Source organism: Danio rerio, chromosome 6 (genome assembly GCF_052040795.2).
Source record: "Danio rerio strain M-AB ecotype USA chromosome 6, GRCz13ab, whole genome shotgun sequence".
Classification (NCBI taxonomy): Eukaryota; Metazoa; Chordata; class Actinopteri; order Cypriniformes; family Danionidae; genus Danio; species Danio rerio.
In genome coordinates, this window is record NC_141026.1 from 19,082,165 (window position 1) to 19,097,164 (window position 15,000).

Consider the following 15,000-nt stretch of genomic DNA (forward strand, 5'->3'; position numbering starts at 1 on the left):
GCCGGCGTTTGACGCAGAAGTATAAATCAGCCTTGAGCCCGAAACTGAAAGTGAGACGTGACTTTTAAGGGACCGTTTAATATGAATTATTTAATCATTCTTACTGTTCAGTGAACACAAACTGTCATAGTTTAATAAAGACGCAAACCCCTCACTGCACGACAGCTGCGCACCTTCAGCAAACCTCCTAATGCCTGCAGCACGAAGACTTTATGATTGCTTATGAGCGTTAAAAGTGGCAGATCTTTTCGGCTAAATATTTAACTGCGTGTTGCTGCATATCAAATGACTTCAACGATATAACTAAAGAAATCTTCACTGTGTTGAGCAGGAGCGCTTACTGAACAGTGCAGCGTCGACAACGTAAGCATGCCCAGGCCCGGATGTAGTGTGAGTGTGGGCCGTCAGGGGAGATGGGTACATAGTGTGAGTACGGATTTATTACCTCAGACAAACACAGAGCACTCAAACACTGCAGTGCTTTTTAATTATTTTTATAAATAAGAACTTGTATTATCAGAGCTGCAATGGTTTGTCTGTTTGTCATCCTCTGAGAAAACGGTTGATGGTCGGCTAGTTACGAGAGATGCCAGGGGAGCACGAGCTCAAATCGCTTTGAAAATGGTGAATGAAACCATACGCTCTGGCTTTAACCTTAATTTTAGACTCAGTATGTGAACGAACTCTGGTTGGGTTGCATCATTGCCACCTCAGGTCAGAACAACAACACACTTGAAAATGCTGTGACTAGCAGGAGTGAGGAGATTGTAAATAAAAAAAGATGCTCATGGGATGTCGCCAGAGTTGCTTTTTTTTTGTGCATCACTGCCACTAGCACGTCTGAAAGATTTTTTTAGCGTAGCGGGTAATGTAGTCATTCAACTTCACAATTTGTAATGTTGCTATGTGTAATTGAATAACAATCGTTGTTTTTTTTTATTGAAAGCTCAGATTTGATAATCATTATTTGTTTTGACGGAGTTTGAGGTTTACTGCATCATTATCAGATGTTGATCTAACTTAAAGTTTGCTTTGCTTGTCCAATGTTTACACTTTACCGTTGCGCACACTTTGTAACATTTTTTGATCAAGTTTAAGAGTCTCTTAAACACTTATGTTTATTTTATTATAAGACACGAGATGAGATATTTTTGTTTATATTTTTGTTTTTGACTATTAAAGTAATGTAATGTTAGTAATGTTAGTAAATTAAATTAAAGGGGTTAAATCCTAATAAAAATCCTAATATTCCTAAATGGATTGTAAAAAAATTCAATAATAATTGATATCAAATGATATAAAACATTAAATCGTATTTTTTTTTTTTTGCTGTAATGCCCAGCCATTGCACATGGTCTGTTTGGAGAATGTTTTTGGACCTTTCAGATATCTGAACAAGGTTGGAACCTTACTGTGTATGTATGGAGGATGAGAGAGCTCTCAAATTTCACCTAAAATGTATAAATTTGTATTCTGAAGATGATATATAACATAAAAACTAACCCTTTAACAAAGTTTCATATATTCCCAGTAGTGTGCAGTGCAGCCCTATAAGATTATATTTACAGCCTCAGTGATTATAACTTTTGGCTAGCTAGAGTCTAGCTGGATTGTTTATGGCACAGTGTCTCCTGTTTTTCAGCACTTATATCTAGCTTTAAACTACTGAGACATCTGTGTGCTTTACTAAATTCAAGCACTTCTTTTTGGTTGTTGAATGTGATTTGGAATGTGACTCAAGCAACAAAAAGTCTATTGTGATATCAATTATTGTTTTATCACCAAGCCCTAGCTAAACATTGCTCGCAGACAGCCAATGATGATCATTATGCTAATTGTTATAGATCTACCATATTAGTTATCGGAAGTGAAAATAGAATGGCATATTTCCTTTGTTTCATATATTCTTTTCAATTCATTCTAATAGGAGACAATAGCTTTATTTGTTGTGCACTTTGATCTTTTAAACTTTGCAGACTATCACAAAACCAGCCACATTACACACTGTATGAAAGGGCTGCTTTCCAAAGAAAACATAATAGGAGTATTAAAATAAATGGTTTGTGAACAGTTTGACACTTTTTTATTTAACAAATTAGCTTAATTTATGCAGCATGCATTGCAAATTGAAATCCATCTTTATCTGTGCACATTTGGCACAGTTGACAGGTCACAGTTGTGTTTTTAAAATTAGGATCTTGAAGTCTCCACATTAGTCAATGCCATAATAGAGGTTTACATCATCTATTATGGTTTTCTATTTGGTGGGAACAAGTAAAGTTCATGTTCTCCAACCTTTGAACACCTGCATGATACACACTTGGCAGACACAAAACAGCATTACATGCAAACCAGTATTTCTTATTCCTAGTGCTGAAAAGTTTGTAGTTTTTTCCATATTTACATTTTATATGTTAATATCTGGTAATTCGATATACAGAGATAATGAATATGCATTATACAGATATCATAAGCACTTCAAAATAGAGTGAACATTTATTTGTTATTGAGACTTTTAGAGTGCCTTTTAAGGGTGTATTCAAACTATGTTATCCAAACCGTGCTCAGGCATGTTTCCTGGTTGGTTTGAGAAGTGTGAGGGCTCTGAATCGGGCTCAGGCACGGTTTGTCAATATTTTACATTTTGTGCCAAGTAGCTGTGTAATAATAGGATGCTGCCAAAATAGTCACCTTGATATACTTTATCCTGTTTATTACACAGCTATTTGCCACAAAATAAGCAGGCTTTATTCTGTGATAACTGCCTGAATGTACTTTATCCCATATTTATCATCTTTTTGCAGCTTAAATGGGTTAAAACAATTATGTACTCTATACACGTATACATAATAAAGCAATAGACTAAGCATTTTTTTGGTTATTATACCCATTATCTTTTTTGTAGCTTAGGTCATTATACCTGTAATTTACTTTATTATACCTGTAATCTTTTTGCAGCTTAGGTCAAAATTATAATAATATTGCATATCGTAAAAAAGCTTCTGCAATTAATCACAACAAGAAAATTTGATACCAGCAGAAGCCTATAATCCAACGACCTTTATTAGCTCATTCAAACATGTTTAATCTAAGCCTAATGTCATCAAAAAAAATAAAAATTGCTTACCAGAACTTGGAATTGAGAACCTTGATGTAAACACAGAAGTATAATTTATTTGCCGTTTCCAGAGCTGTTTGCACAATTTTTTACACAAATTTGGGTGTGGTGAGAAATAGGGCTGAACAATATATCGACTGAGCATCCATATCGCAATGTGTGTTTCCGCAATAGTCATGTCACAGGATTAGATTTTTTTTAAACATAAAGATATTATTGTATATAGTTATACAATTATAACCATGTTATTTTATGTCTGATTGTTGTTTTCATATTTAAATACAGTTAGACTCCACAGAAAACCGTAAAGCACTGTTTATTTAATTTTCTTTTGTCATATGATTGTAATTTATTACATTTTATGCAAATGCACTTCATAGCAAGTCACTTCAGTCAATCACCCAAACCAATCTAAATGATTAAAATCTTTTCAAATAGAGCTAAACAAATCATTGGGTGAAATTATATTCATATTACAATATATATCACAGCAAAACAAAACAGTGTCAGAATTTTCCAATATCGTGCAGCTTTAGTGAGGATAGATGTTTGTCTGATAGCATTGCATGATTTTTACAGATACACTTTGTGCTCAATAGGTGCGATCACATCGTTTGCAGCAGGCTATGTAAAAATCCGATGGAATCTTTGGTCTGAATTGGTAATTGGATTGATTACTGCTGCACAAGCTGCTCTACTTCTTCTCATGGGGATGACCGAAGATATCTGGGTTTGCTATGTGGCATATGCTCTGTTCAAAGGCTTCTACCAGTTCCTGGTGCCCATTGCTATGTAAGTTTTCACAAAATATATATATATATATATATATATATATATATATATATATATATATATATATATATATATATATATATATATATATTGATTAATTATTTGTAATTATCTAAAAAACAGTATGTGTTATCTTAGTAAAACTGGCATTGAACATATTGCATACATTGTTTTGTTTGAAGTGACTACCCCACCAAGAAAAAAATTGTTGTATTTTATTTCTTAACTCCTAATGTCACTAGTTAACACACTCAATGTATTTTTTTTCAACACATCCCAAAATATCTAAAATATCAACCTCTACCAAATGGTTGATATGTCAGTTTATGGTAAAAGTACAGGGCTTATTGCATATACTATGAAAACTCTGAAAATATGAAGTGTAAGAGCAATTTATTTAAATCAATATTCAAAATATAAAATTTTTTTATTAAATCATCTTTATTCTCATTTAACATGTTTTCTTTTTTTTTTTTTAATAAAACCAAAATCAAGTGTTGTAGTGCAACAGGATTGTTTGTTTGATTTTTATTTGTAAACTAACAATGCTGTGTGTAAACCATTATTTTAAACAGTCATTCCTTAAATGACTTTAACAGTTATTATTTAAACAAGTAAAAACAGCTGTTTCTTTGGTCAACCGTTTGGTAGGCCGGTAGTCAAAGGGTTAAAAGGTGGAGATAAGTTTTATGCACCTGCACAAACATTTGGCTTACGTCACAGAGTGTAAGAGCTTGAAGTTTGTTGAATTTTGTCTAGGCCCCTTGGATTGATCTAAAAAAAAAAACACTAGGGAAATGAATCCCTTTAAAGAAAATAATCTTTTTTTTAAACAATCCAGATGCTTAGGTTCTGCAATTTGTCCCTAAATTTTGATATTTTCCTTCTCAGTTTCCAGATTGCGTCCTCTCTCACTAAGGAACTATGCGCTTTAGTGTTTGGCGTAAACACTTTTCTTGGAACAATCCTGAAAGCCATCATCACTATAATTGTAGCAGATAAGAGGGGATTGGCACTGAGTGTTCATTCTCAGGTTTGTAAAATGTTACATTAAAAAATGTTATACTTTAAATTGACCCTTCGCTAAGCCACGCCCAAATACCGCCACCAACCAATCGTGGCTTAGCAACTGTAGCTACGCGCAGGGACTCTGTCAAGCTTTCAAGCGAGTGCAGTGGTGAAATTTTTTTCCCTTTTCAAAACCTAAAACCCAAGAGGAGAAATGCTAGCGTGGATCAAGCTGTGTGAGGGGCGCTAAAGGAGCGGAGCTAAGTTGGTTTTGTTTTAATATTCTTGAAACATTCAGTGAAAGACAGACGTCAATAACTTCATAACATCAGTTTCCCTTTCTGGCTGCTCTTTCTATGAATTATGTAGAAGCACTGTCATGCGTGTTTCCTTGTTGGTTAGTAATGCTATATTTCATTGCACAACAATTAATCTATCAGGCTTTTTGGCTAAAAATAGAGAAATCGCAGTTGAATTAGTTATTATTCGATTATTTTTAAATTCACCTCTCCTGGTGAGCATGAGCTAAGCTGTTGAAGGGTTAGCGTATAAGGCGGCTAGGCTAAGCTAGCTCCAATTTGGATTGAACTATTCTCTAATCGGTGGCCTATTATGTGGTGAATATACCCCTGTAATGCATACTGCAGTCCTTATTTGACTGGCTTTCTCAGATATCTCAACTATTCGCTAAAAATGAAATTATATCCCTGGCAATGTCTGACACCGGTGCTTACACATTGAAAAAGCTATGCCAGGCACGAAAGCTTGACAGGCGTAGCAACAGTAACTAAGGAGGGCAGGGCTTAGCGAAGGGTCCATTCATAACATAACATATGACAGTAATATTTTCATATATTAATAATGGTCTATGTATGAGTGGTTTTAGAGTGATGTTACGTTTCTGTATTTACTAACATGAACAATGTACAATACATAAATTACAGTATTTATTGATGTTTGTTGAAAAAAAAGTTGTTCATTGTTTGTTCATGTTAACTCAAAGTGCATTGACTCATGTTAACAAGCATGAATTAACATTTTAATAATGCATTAGGAAATGTTGAACACTACTAATTACTGCTGACAAATGTTGTTCATTGTTAGGTTATGTTAGAAGATACTAGGCATGGGACGATAACTGTTTTCAAGGTATACCGCGCCAAGAAAAAGTCAAGGTTTTAAAACCGCTTAAATTTTCTATAATACCGTTCCTATAGTAAGTGTACGATTTTTTTTTTATTTATTTATTTTTTTTCCGGACAACAGTTTGTCCAGCAAAAAAAAATTCAAAGATGCCTTTTTAAATCGTAAAGAAATTTATGTTTTTAAAACAAAAGAAGACAGCAGAAGTCAATTAATCTTTTGAATTAAAAATAAATATATTAAAAATTATTATATATATATATATATATATATATATATATATATATATATATATATATATATATATATTGTTTTCAAAGGGGAAAAAGATTTTGTTTTTAACCCAGACATTAAAAAATATATTTTAGAGCAGTAATCACAATACTGTGATACCGTGAAACCAAGATATTTTTATTTAAGGATATTATACCATCAAAATCTTATATCGGCCCATGCCTAGAAGATACATGAACTAATGAAAAGAGTGAAAAGCAGGACCAATATATTTAGCTATTTTGTTCTAATATGATTTTGTTTTTCCTCTCTCTTGCAGTTTTTTGTTTATTTCTTTTACTTCACCCTGCTGACTGTGATTTATCTGGGCTGTAGTGCATTCATCATCACGTGTCATTATCGCAATCAGAGGGCAGGCGCCGAGAGTACGGAAGAAGCCGTCAGCACTGAACTTAGTCCCATTGCAACAGCTGCTAGTGAAAGCACTACGGTACATAATGGCACCAGCATCAAGACATGAGATTTAAATGAATTGTGCCTACAGATGGAGAAATCTCCATTTCTTAAACTGTTACGTCAAAATCAGATTGTTTTAATATTTACAAGTAATAAGTATGAATAACCTTAGTGTTATTATTTTTAGTGAGGATTAGCACTGAATATAATTTTGTTTTTGATGCAAGGATCAAGGTTGTCATTAGGATGGATTGTCAATAATAGAAAATATAGGCTTGAATTGAAATAATGTGAACAGATCATTTTGTAAGGAATGTTTGGAAGTCAATTATGGCAAGTTTGGCTTTCTGGTATTTCATAGGATTACTTTTTGAAAGGGATAGATCACCCAAAATTGAAACTTTCCCTCCTCGTTTTTTCTTCCTCACAAGGTTTTAAGTCTATCTGGCTTTCTTTTTTTGTTAAAGCCAAAAGAAAATATTTTGAAGGATGATGGTTCCTGGCAACCATCAACTTCTATATTAGGAAAAAATTATGACTATGGAAGTCAGCAGGTTCCAAAACACCTTAAAGGTAATTTTCCCTTAGTGTCACCTTTAGGTTTTCCTTAATATTAAGAGTGTTGCATAAAATAAAAATGAAATGTTACTAAATGGTTTCTATAGACCATTTCTATGTGGTCATGTCATTGGCCCATGAACATTTCCTGCTTGTTATCAAACTTTTTTATAACTGTAACAAGAGACAATTTAATCATAGCTTAATGTTAAAACAGCTATTATAACATTATTTATTAATATGTGGCTCTTTTTAGGTACTTTGAAGCTATAGGAATTCTGAGTTGAATGTCACAGAACACTCATTTCCCTTAAATGTCTTTTTTTCCTCTTAAGTAAACTGCGAAAGTGTTACATGAAGTGCCTTAACTGTTATTTCCCCAAGTCCAGTCTTTTTACAAACACAATTGATGGAAAAACTGATGCTAGAATATGGATTTAATTGTCATGCAAGACGTTAATTATACCTAATTATAGAAAGCTGTTTGCCATTTTGTATTTCTGTACGTTAACATTCATATGCATAGTGACAGTAGACTAGATGAAAGAGCGCTCAGATCACAACTGTCTTCAAATGTGGTGCGAGCGACAAGTTTATTCCAGACAATTTCAGATGCTGTGATGCAAGCACAACAATCACTCTTGTCTAATGTCCCAGGACTTTCACATTGAGTCTTTTTTTTAACGGTCATGTCCTATAGGTTTTCTGTAAAACTGCCACAAGTGTTAAAATATGAGTAGCATGTCCATGGCACAATATCGTTTGCATAATATATTGTAAATATTAATAGTATGTAAACATAACAACAAACCTCTGTCAAAATGGTTTCCCTTATGCCGAGTTCAAACTGCACGATTTTCAAAGTAGTCGTGTCACAGATGTTTTCACACTGTGTTTAAAGCGGATTCACACTGTATGACATAAAAGGAAGAATCGTCGACAATTTTGTCTTGATCCACAAACTACGTCTCTCACAACTAAACACACACGAGAAGTGACATGGAAACAATGTGAGGTCACGTAGTATTGTAGTAAAGTTTGTTATTAACTACATATTTTGTTTACCTGGCTTTTGAAGATAATTAGAAATTTCTCCTCGACTTTTTTTCTTTTTCGACCCATTGTGATATTGCTCAGATGACACATCAAACAGACACAGGTGCTGCTGCCAAATTTCCACTAGTTTTTCCTCCATTACTTGGGTCCAAATAGACAGAAAAGAAGCACTTTTAACTTCTCCTCCAACCTCCCTCTGGCCTGCAGACACCCATACTAGTGGATGCTGCTCTCTTATTGGCTGTGGGTAATCACCAATGTTATTTCAATCAGAACACATTTTACACAGCATCATTTGAATCACAGACAGGTCCAAATATTTAGCATGCCAAATATCTCAGGGTTGTCGGCGACTCCTCTTCAACTCTCTCAGATGCTGTCTTTGATAGCTCATACTATGTGATTGTTACTCACATGAATGAGCACCGATTTGTCTGTGATTTCAGGCATTTATCGGCGATTTCTCAAAACTGGTAAGTCAAAATTGGGGCTAAAATCATGCAGTCTGAACTCTGCATTACCAAACTTTTTAAGGGATTATATGCAACACCCTTAAATAGTTCACTTAGGTAAGGGGAAATTAACTCTTAAGTTTCATTCTTAATTGAAAAACTTAAAGTGCTTATGCAACTGGGCACAGGCTGCCAGCAACCAACATTTTTCAAAATATCTTCTCTTGTGTTTAACAGTAGAAAGAAACTCAAACAAGTTTTGAATAAGTGATGGCAGAATTTGTTTTTTTTTTTCTGTTGGAACTACTCCTTTAAGCATCCTATGATGGATTATTTGCAGCTGAATATACAATTTCTAATACTGTTAACAAACAACAGTTATTTTTAAATTGATCATATTGGCCAAGTAGTTTATTATCCACCTTATTTTTCATATAAGAGCAGGTATGTATGTTTGTAAATTGAATGTGTTTGGCTTGTGTTGTCAATTGATATCAGCTATTTTTGTTTGGCTGTTTAATAGTGCAAACTGGTATTTTTTTACTGTTTTATTTTAAAATATACATGCATAAATGTATTAAACACTCTGGTTTATACAGTAGTTTAAATCGTTTTTCAGTTTCAGCACTTAAAGAATAAAAAGTATTCTAGAAACTTTCTCATCGAGAAATAAGAAATAAGGTGGATAATGTAAATTCTTAAAAGTATTTTGTGGTGTCAGTGCAAGCTGAGTGAGGTTAAAGAGTTGTTGGATTATATTTTGAGTGAGGACCATTTTATTATCAGTTTCATTTACTCCGCTGTACCTTACAGAGGGGTTTCATTCTCCAGGAAAGCAGAGTTAGTATGGAGTGATTCCACAATATTTTAAACGTTTCTAGATTTACACTCCATTCCGTGCATTGCTTGGTGAACATAAAGTTTGATGCTTTTGTTTTATTTTTTTGGAAATATTTTCATTGATGTTGGAAAAAGAAAATCCGTAATTGACCATGTATTGTTGAAAATGTAAGTTACTTTCACATAAATGAGTTTGCGTTTTACAAAGGGCACTTAGTTCTGTATTTGAAAATAATTTCTGTTTTTTTTAATTGTGTGATCACAACATAGGAGCCCCAGACCATGTCTTATTACAAATAAATTGTTAACAATACAGTTTTATTGTCTTTATTATTGAAGTGGAAATATACAGGACTGCTCAAAAGTTTACTTATTCTTTGAGAAATTGTTTAAAAAATGCATGTTATTTCTTTATTTATTAGATACTGTCCTGAGAAAGACATTGTACACAAAAGTTTTTACATATATTTCACTAGACAAAAATATAGCTGAAATTATAAAAAAAAAAAAAAAAAACCCTGATAAAGTTTACATAGTTTTTAATACTGTGTGTGGTTTCACTCTGAATTAAGAGTGGGAGTTTCTTGTGTGTTTTAAACAGTTAAACTGTCTGCTTCTCCAGTTTTTTAGCATCCTCTGCAGATATTAACCCTTTTCAGCAGTGACTGTATGATTGTGACATCCATCTTTTACCTCTAAGGATGACTGAGGTACTCAAACATTGTGGTTTAATACTGATTAAATGAAAAATACATACAGTATGTCTTTCAACAGATTAAAAAATTGGACATCTTCATCTTTGTTAAAAGTGTTTATAGCTCTATTTTCTTTTTCATATTTAGATAAACTTGTTGTTTAATTTTGCATGACTTTTACAATGCAAGCACACTGTTCTAATTTCTTTGTTCATGACTTAAAGCTTGGAGTTTTTGTTCAGTCACTGCACAGGAGTTGAAGCTGACCTGAAGATTGGTTCAAACTTAACTGAAACTTAACTGACTAACCTGCTTATCCAGTGTCATGATTTCCCAGACCCCTGGGAACATTCATCCAAACATGAAAACAACATGTTTCACATGACATATATTCAGGGCTTAATTTGTGCCAGAACAAGTAATTTGCAAATTAAGCACTGCATATATTTTCAATCCAGATATTCTGTCAAACCTGACTAAAGAGGAAAATTATTTCACATAAAGGTTAAGAGGTACGTTCAGAGATGACCAAAGTAGAGTCTGCGGGCCAAAGTTGGCCTATGGTAACCGCTGATTTGGCCCACCATCCCATATGAGAAGAGAGGGAGAACGGTGAGAAGGTATTTGGGGTGAATGCTTTTGAAAGAGATTCATTTATTCATTTTCTTTTTGGCTTAGTCCCTTTACTAATCTGGGGTCACCATAGCGGAATGAACCGCCAACTTATTCACCACTTGTTTTACGCAGCGGATGCCCTTTCAGCTGCAACCAATCTCTGGAAAGCATCCTTACACATTTATTCACACTCATACACTGCGGGTAATTTAGCCTACTTAATTCACCTGTACCGCATGTCTTTGGACTGGGGGAGGGGAAACGGAGCACCCGGAGGAAACCCACGCAAACACGAGGAGAACATTCAAACTCCACACAGAAACTGACCCAGCCGAGGCTCGAGCCAGCGACCTTCTTGCTGTGAGGCGATTGTGCTACCCACTTCGGCACCGTGCTGCCTGCTTTGAAATATGCAGTTTTATATGTTGACGTAATCTCTACCGAAACATGACGAGAGGGTGGGCCATAGTGTAGCTCCTCCCCTTTAAAAGAAACAGCCGATAGCGTTTAGTTTTTAATCACTGCTCTGCCAGTGATTGATCTCAAGTGTATCAAATGTAAAGAGTCTTTAAGGGGGCGGGGCATGTCAGATACTAGAGGGCATTTTGGATGGTTATGATTTGATGAGAAACTAGTTTGGGGTGACAGGAAAAAAATTGTTTTTCCATATAGGGGGAAGTGACGAACTACAAGCTTTACATGTTTATATCATTTTTATGTCTTAGCGCAAATTTTGTCGCTGTTTTGTTTTGAGCACACTAGTTTATAGATATCTTAAAAACCAAAAATACTGTTACTGACATCTAAAAAACTTTATTTTAATTTCATAGGACCTTTTAAAATATTTTAAATCTAAGAACTCCATGAATAGCAATGATCATGAGATGTTCGAAGTCCAGAAATAGAACCAAAAAACATTGTCTAAATAATCTGTAACTACAGTGGTTCAACTGTAATCATAAAGAGGCTCCAAGAAGACTTGTGTGAACACAACTTTGTTCACCTATATCTTCTCTTCCACGACAAGCTATGAGGGAGCTCCCTGATTAATCTAAAACAAGTATGACATTGAATGAATGTGTCTGGATTAGAACAACATGTGGGTGAGTGAATAACTGAATTTTCATTTTGGCTTAAACTAATCTTTTAATTTGAGTGTGCATCTTAGGAAACATTTTGAGCTTAACGGTTAAGACAAATCAGATTTTCTGTTTCTTGTGTATTTATGAACCATATAAAGCCTGTTTATAGAAACCGCTGCAAACTCCAGATTAAACGAGTCTTTATTCACCCTTTTATTCAAGAGTACGTGAGTAAAGTCCACCATTTTTGTAACTTTTCCAGTTTTGTTAAGCTTATCTGTGTTTGCAAAAACACTATACCCTTAATGCATCAGGAACCTATTCTGGATTCCTTTTTGTGTGTAATATAGAGTCATTAGTTGTGTTTTTTTATTTATTTTTTTTGCATGGCTGAATTTGTTTAAACTTTGTTTGCACAAAATGACATTATTTTAACCTTATTAATCACAAAGTAATTTCCAATTAAACTAGAAAACACCCCACCCCTCCCCTAAATAACTATAAGTTATATATTATAAATGTTTATGTGCTGGCATGTTGATCACAGAAAGTGATCAAAAGTCTGTCTCAGTGAGTGGTTTATTAATTCAAATGATTTGTTCAAAACAGATGATTCATTTAGAACTGAAGCAAGTAACAGTCCCCTTTATCACTGTCCCAATGTAATCACTAAATCACTGACTCAACTGATATAGTTTTTTTTGTTAAAGTAGTTTGTTTAATTCGTTTTTTTTTAAATGTAAAGATTCCGTACAATAAAATGTTGATATACAATAATAGCTGAATAATAAGAGTGACCTTGAGTCTTAAACACCATTGTTTCTTTGTTTTCATGTAAATCCAATGCAATCTCACTGCAATTTGTAACTTTTTGATTTAGTGGCTAATTCCTATGAATTTGTACGATTTAATTCGTACAGTTTAGTACGATCACCCAATGACGTTTAGGGGTTGGGTTAGGTGCCATGCCTCCTTTTTAAAATACTTTTTCGTACGACTGAACTGGTACGAATTAGCCACTAAACTGACAAACGGTGTAAAATCCCTGAAAAAACAGACCAGTCAGAACAATACACTGACTATGATGTTATATACAGGATAATTAATATGCAAACCCCAGCAGTGACATTGATTGGCTGTTACGTTTCCTATTGAAATTACAGCAATTAAACAGCCACGGACACTAAAAAGTTTACAAGCAGAGTCTAAATCAGCTGATTCATATTTACATAGCATTAAAATGCTGACAGAGGCTCACTTTCAAATGCTCCAGTGCCCAAGGACTTCTAAAAAGTATGACTCTTAAAAGTATGTCTAATTTTTTTTTTTAAATAAACATTTTAAATATGAAAATGTTGCATTTCCTCATGCTTTACCTTGTTTTTTGTCAGAATGGCCCAAGACATGACTGCTGCTCGCTGTCCTTGCTTTCTCCTGCTCTTAAATTCCAAGGTAAATTTGAACTGAATCGAGGGTTTCATGACCTTTAACATCCAAAAACCTTCCAAATAAGGTAAAAAAAACGAGTTTTTATTGTAGGGACAATTTCTAGCTATATCAGTGGTGTTGTAAAACTATTTCTGGAGATGCTTTGTAATTACCTACCTTCTATGTAGAAATCAGACAACAATTGGCTATATGCACAGCAAGTGCTTTTCAGCCACTATTTAACTTCCAGTGAAAGAGTAATGTGACTATTTTAAATTTCATAAGGTTTCTTTTACAGCATTGCTAATGCTATTTAATTAAATGTTATCAGTTAAATAGACTTAAGCATTCATTTACTTAAGCATAAAAAAGGATGAAAGGCCATTTAAACACAATTGCCGTCAGCAAAAGCAGGCAAACAGAATACTGTGCTAATTATTATTTTTTAAACATATTTTACACATGGTTTGGAAAAAAAATATTTAACGCAGAGCTACTTGTCCACACTCAATCAATGGGCCTTGAAACCAATTCTATTAATAATTTATATGGACAGAATTTCAAAGCGCAGCTTTGGGCTGGGGAGGGTCCGGTTCAGGGACCACAGGATTTCATCTCTGTTTTTTGAAGACGATGTTGTTCTGTTGGCTTTATCGAACATGGACCTTCAGCGTGCACTGGAGCGGTTTGCTGCCGAGTGTGACATGGCTGAAATGAGAATCAATGCCTCCAAATCCAAGGCCATTGTGGTCTACCGGAAAAAGGTGGTTTGCCTTCTCCAAGTTGGAGGAAAGTCCTTACCCCAGGTGGAGGAGTTCAAGTATCTTGGGGTTTTGTTCACGAGTGAAGGAAGGATGGAATGTGAGATTGACAGGCGGATTGGTGCAGCGGCAGCAGTAATACGGTGGACGTACCAGTCTGTTGTGGTAAAGAAGGAGCTGAGCCGAAAGGCAAAGCTCTTGATTTACCGGTCGGTCTTTGTTCCTGCTCTCACCTATGGTCCTGAGCTTTGGCTCATGATCAAAAGGACAAGATCACAGATACTAACGGCAGAAATGAGTTTCCTTTAAAGGGTGGTAAGGTGCACCCTTATAGGGTGAGAAGCTTTGAGTAGAGCCAATGCTTCTATCCATCGAGAGAAGTCAACTGAGGTGGCTCGGGCATCTGTTTCGAATGCCTCCTGGACGCCTGTACCTAGGGAGGTGTTTCAGGCATGTCCCACCAGGAGGAAGCCTTAGGGAAGATTCGTGACACGCTGGAGGGGCAATGTCTCTTGGCTGGCCTGGGAAAGCCTCGGGATCCCCCCAGAGGAGCTGGAGAAAGTTTCTGGGGAGAGGGGAGTGTGGTGTTCTCGCAACCCGGCCCCGGAAAATCGGTTGAAAATGAATGAATGTCCCTTGTCCAGTCTGAGACCCACTTTACATCATATCTCAACCAGGCAGTGAAGATCATTGGTTTTTAAAGAAACGGGTATTAAATAAGGCAGTTTTAAAATGGGATAACAGTACAAAGCAAGTGCTTGA

The 15,000-nt window shown here is 35.0% G+C and overlaps 2 protein-coding genes across 16 annotated transcripts in view; both read left to right on the forward strand.

Moving 5' to 3' along the window:
- slc19a1 (solute carrier family 19 member 1) overlaps positions 1–9,970 on the forward strand; it is a 50,808-nt gene extending 40,838 nt beyond the window's left edge. For all 15 annotated transcript variants that reach the window (XM_087256996.1, XM_087256994.1, XM_087256988.1 and 12 more), the window contains 3 exons: positions 3,718–3,910; positions 4,802–4,943; positions 6,615–9,970. In XM_087256996.1, coding sequence (XP_087113122.1) covers positions 3,718–3,910; positions 4,802–4,943; positions 6,615–6,815 — 536 coding nt within the window. In that variant the 3' untranslated portion in view covers positions 6,816–9,970. The remainder of the gene's footprint in view (positions 1–3,717; positions 3,911–4,801; positions 4,944–6,614) is intronic.
- The window catches only part of LOC147843474 (uncharacterized), a 388,615-nt gene that overhangs the window by 248,051 nt on the left and 125,564 nt on the right, over positions 1–15,000 (forward strand). The gene's annotated exons all lie outside the window — the stretch shown is intronic.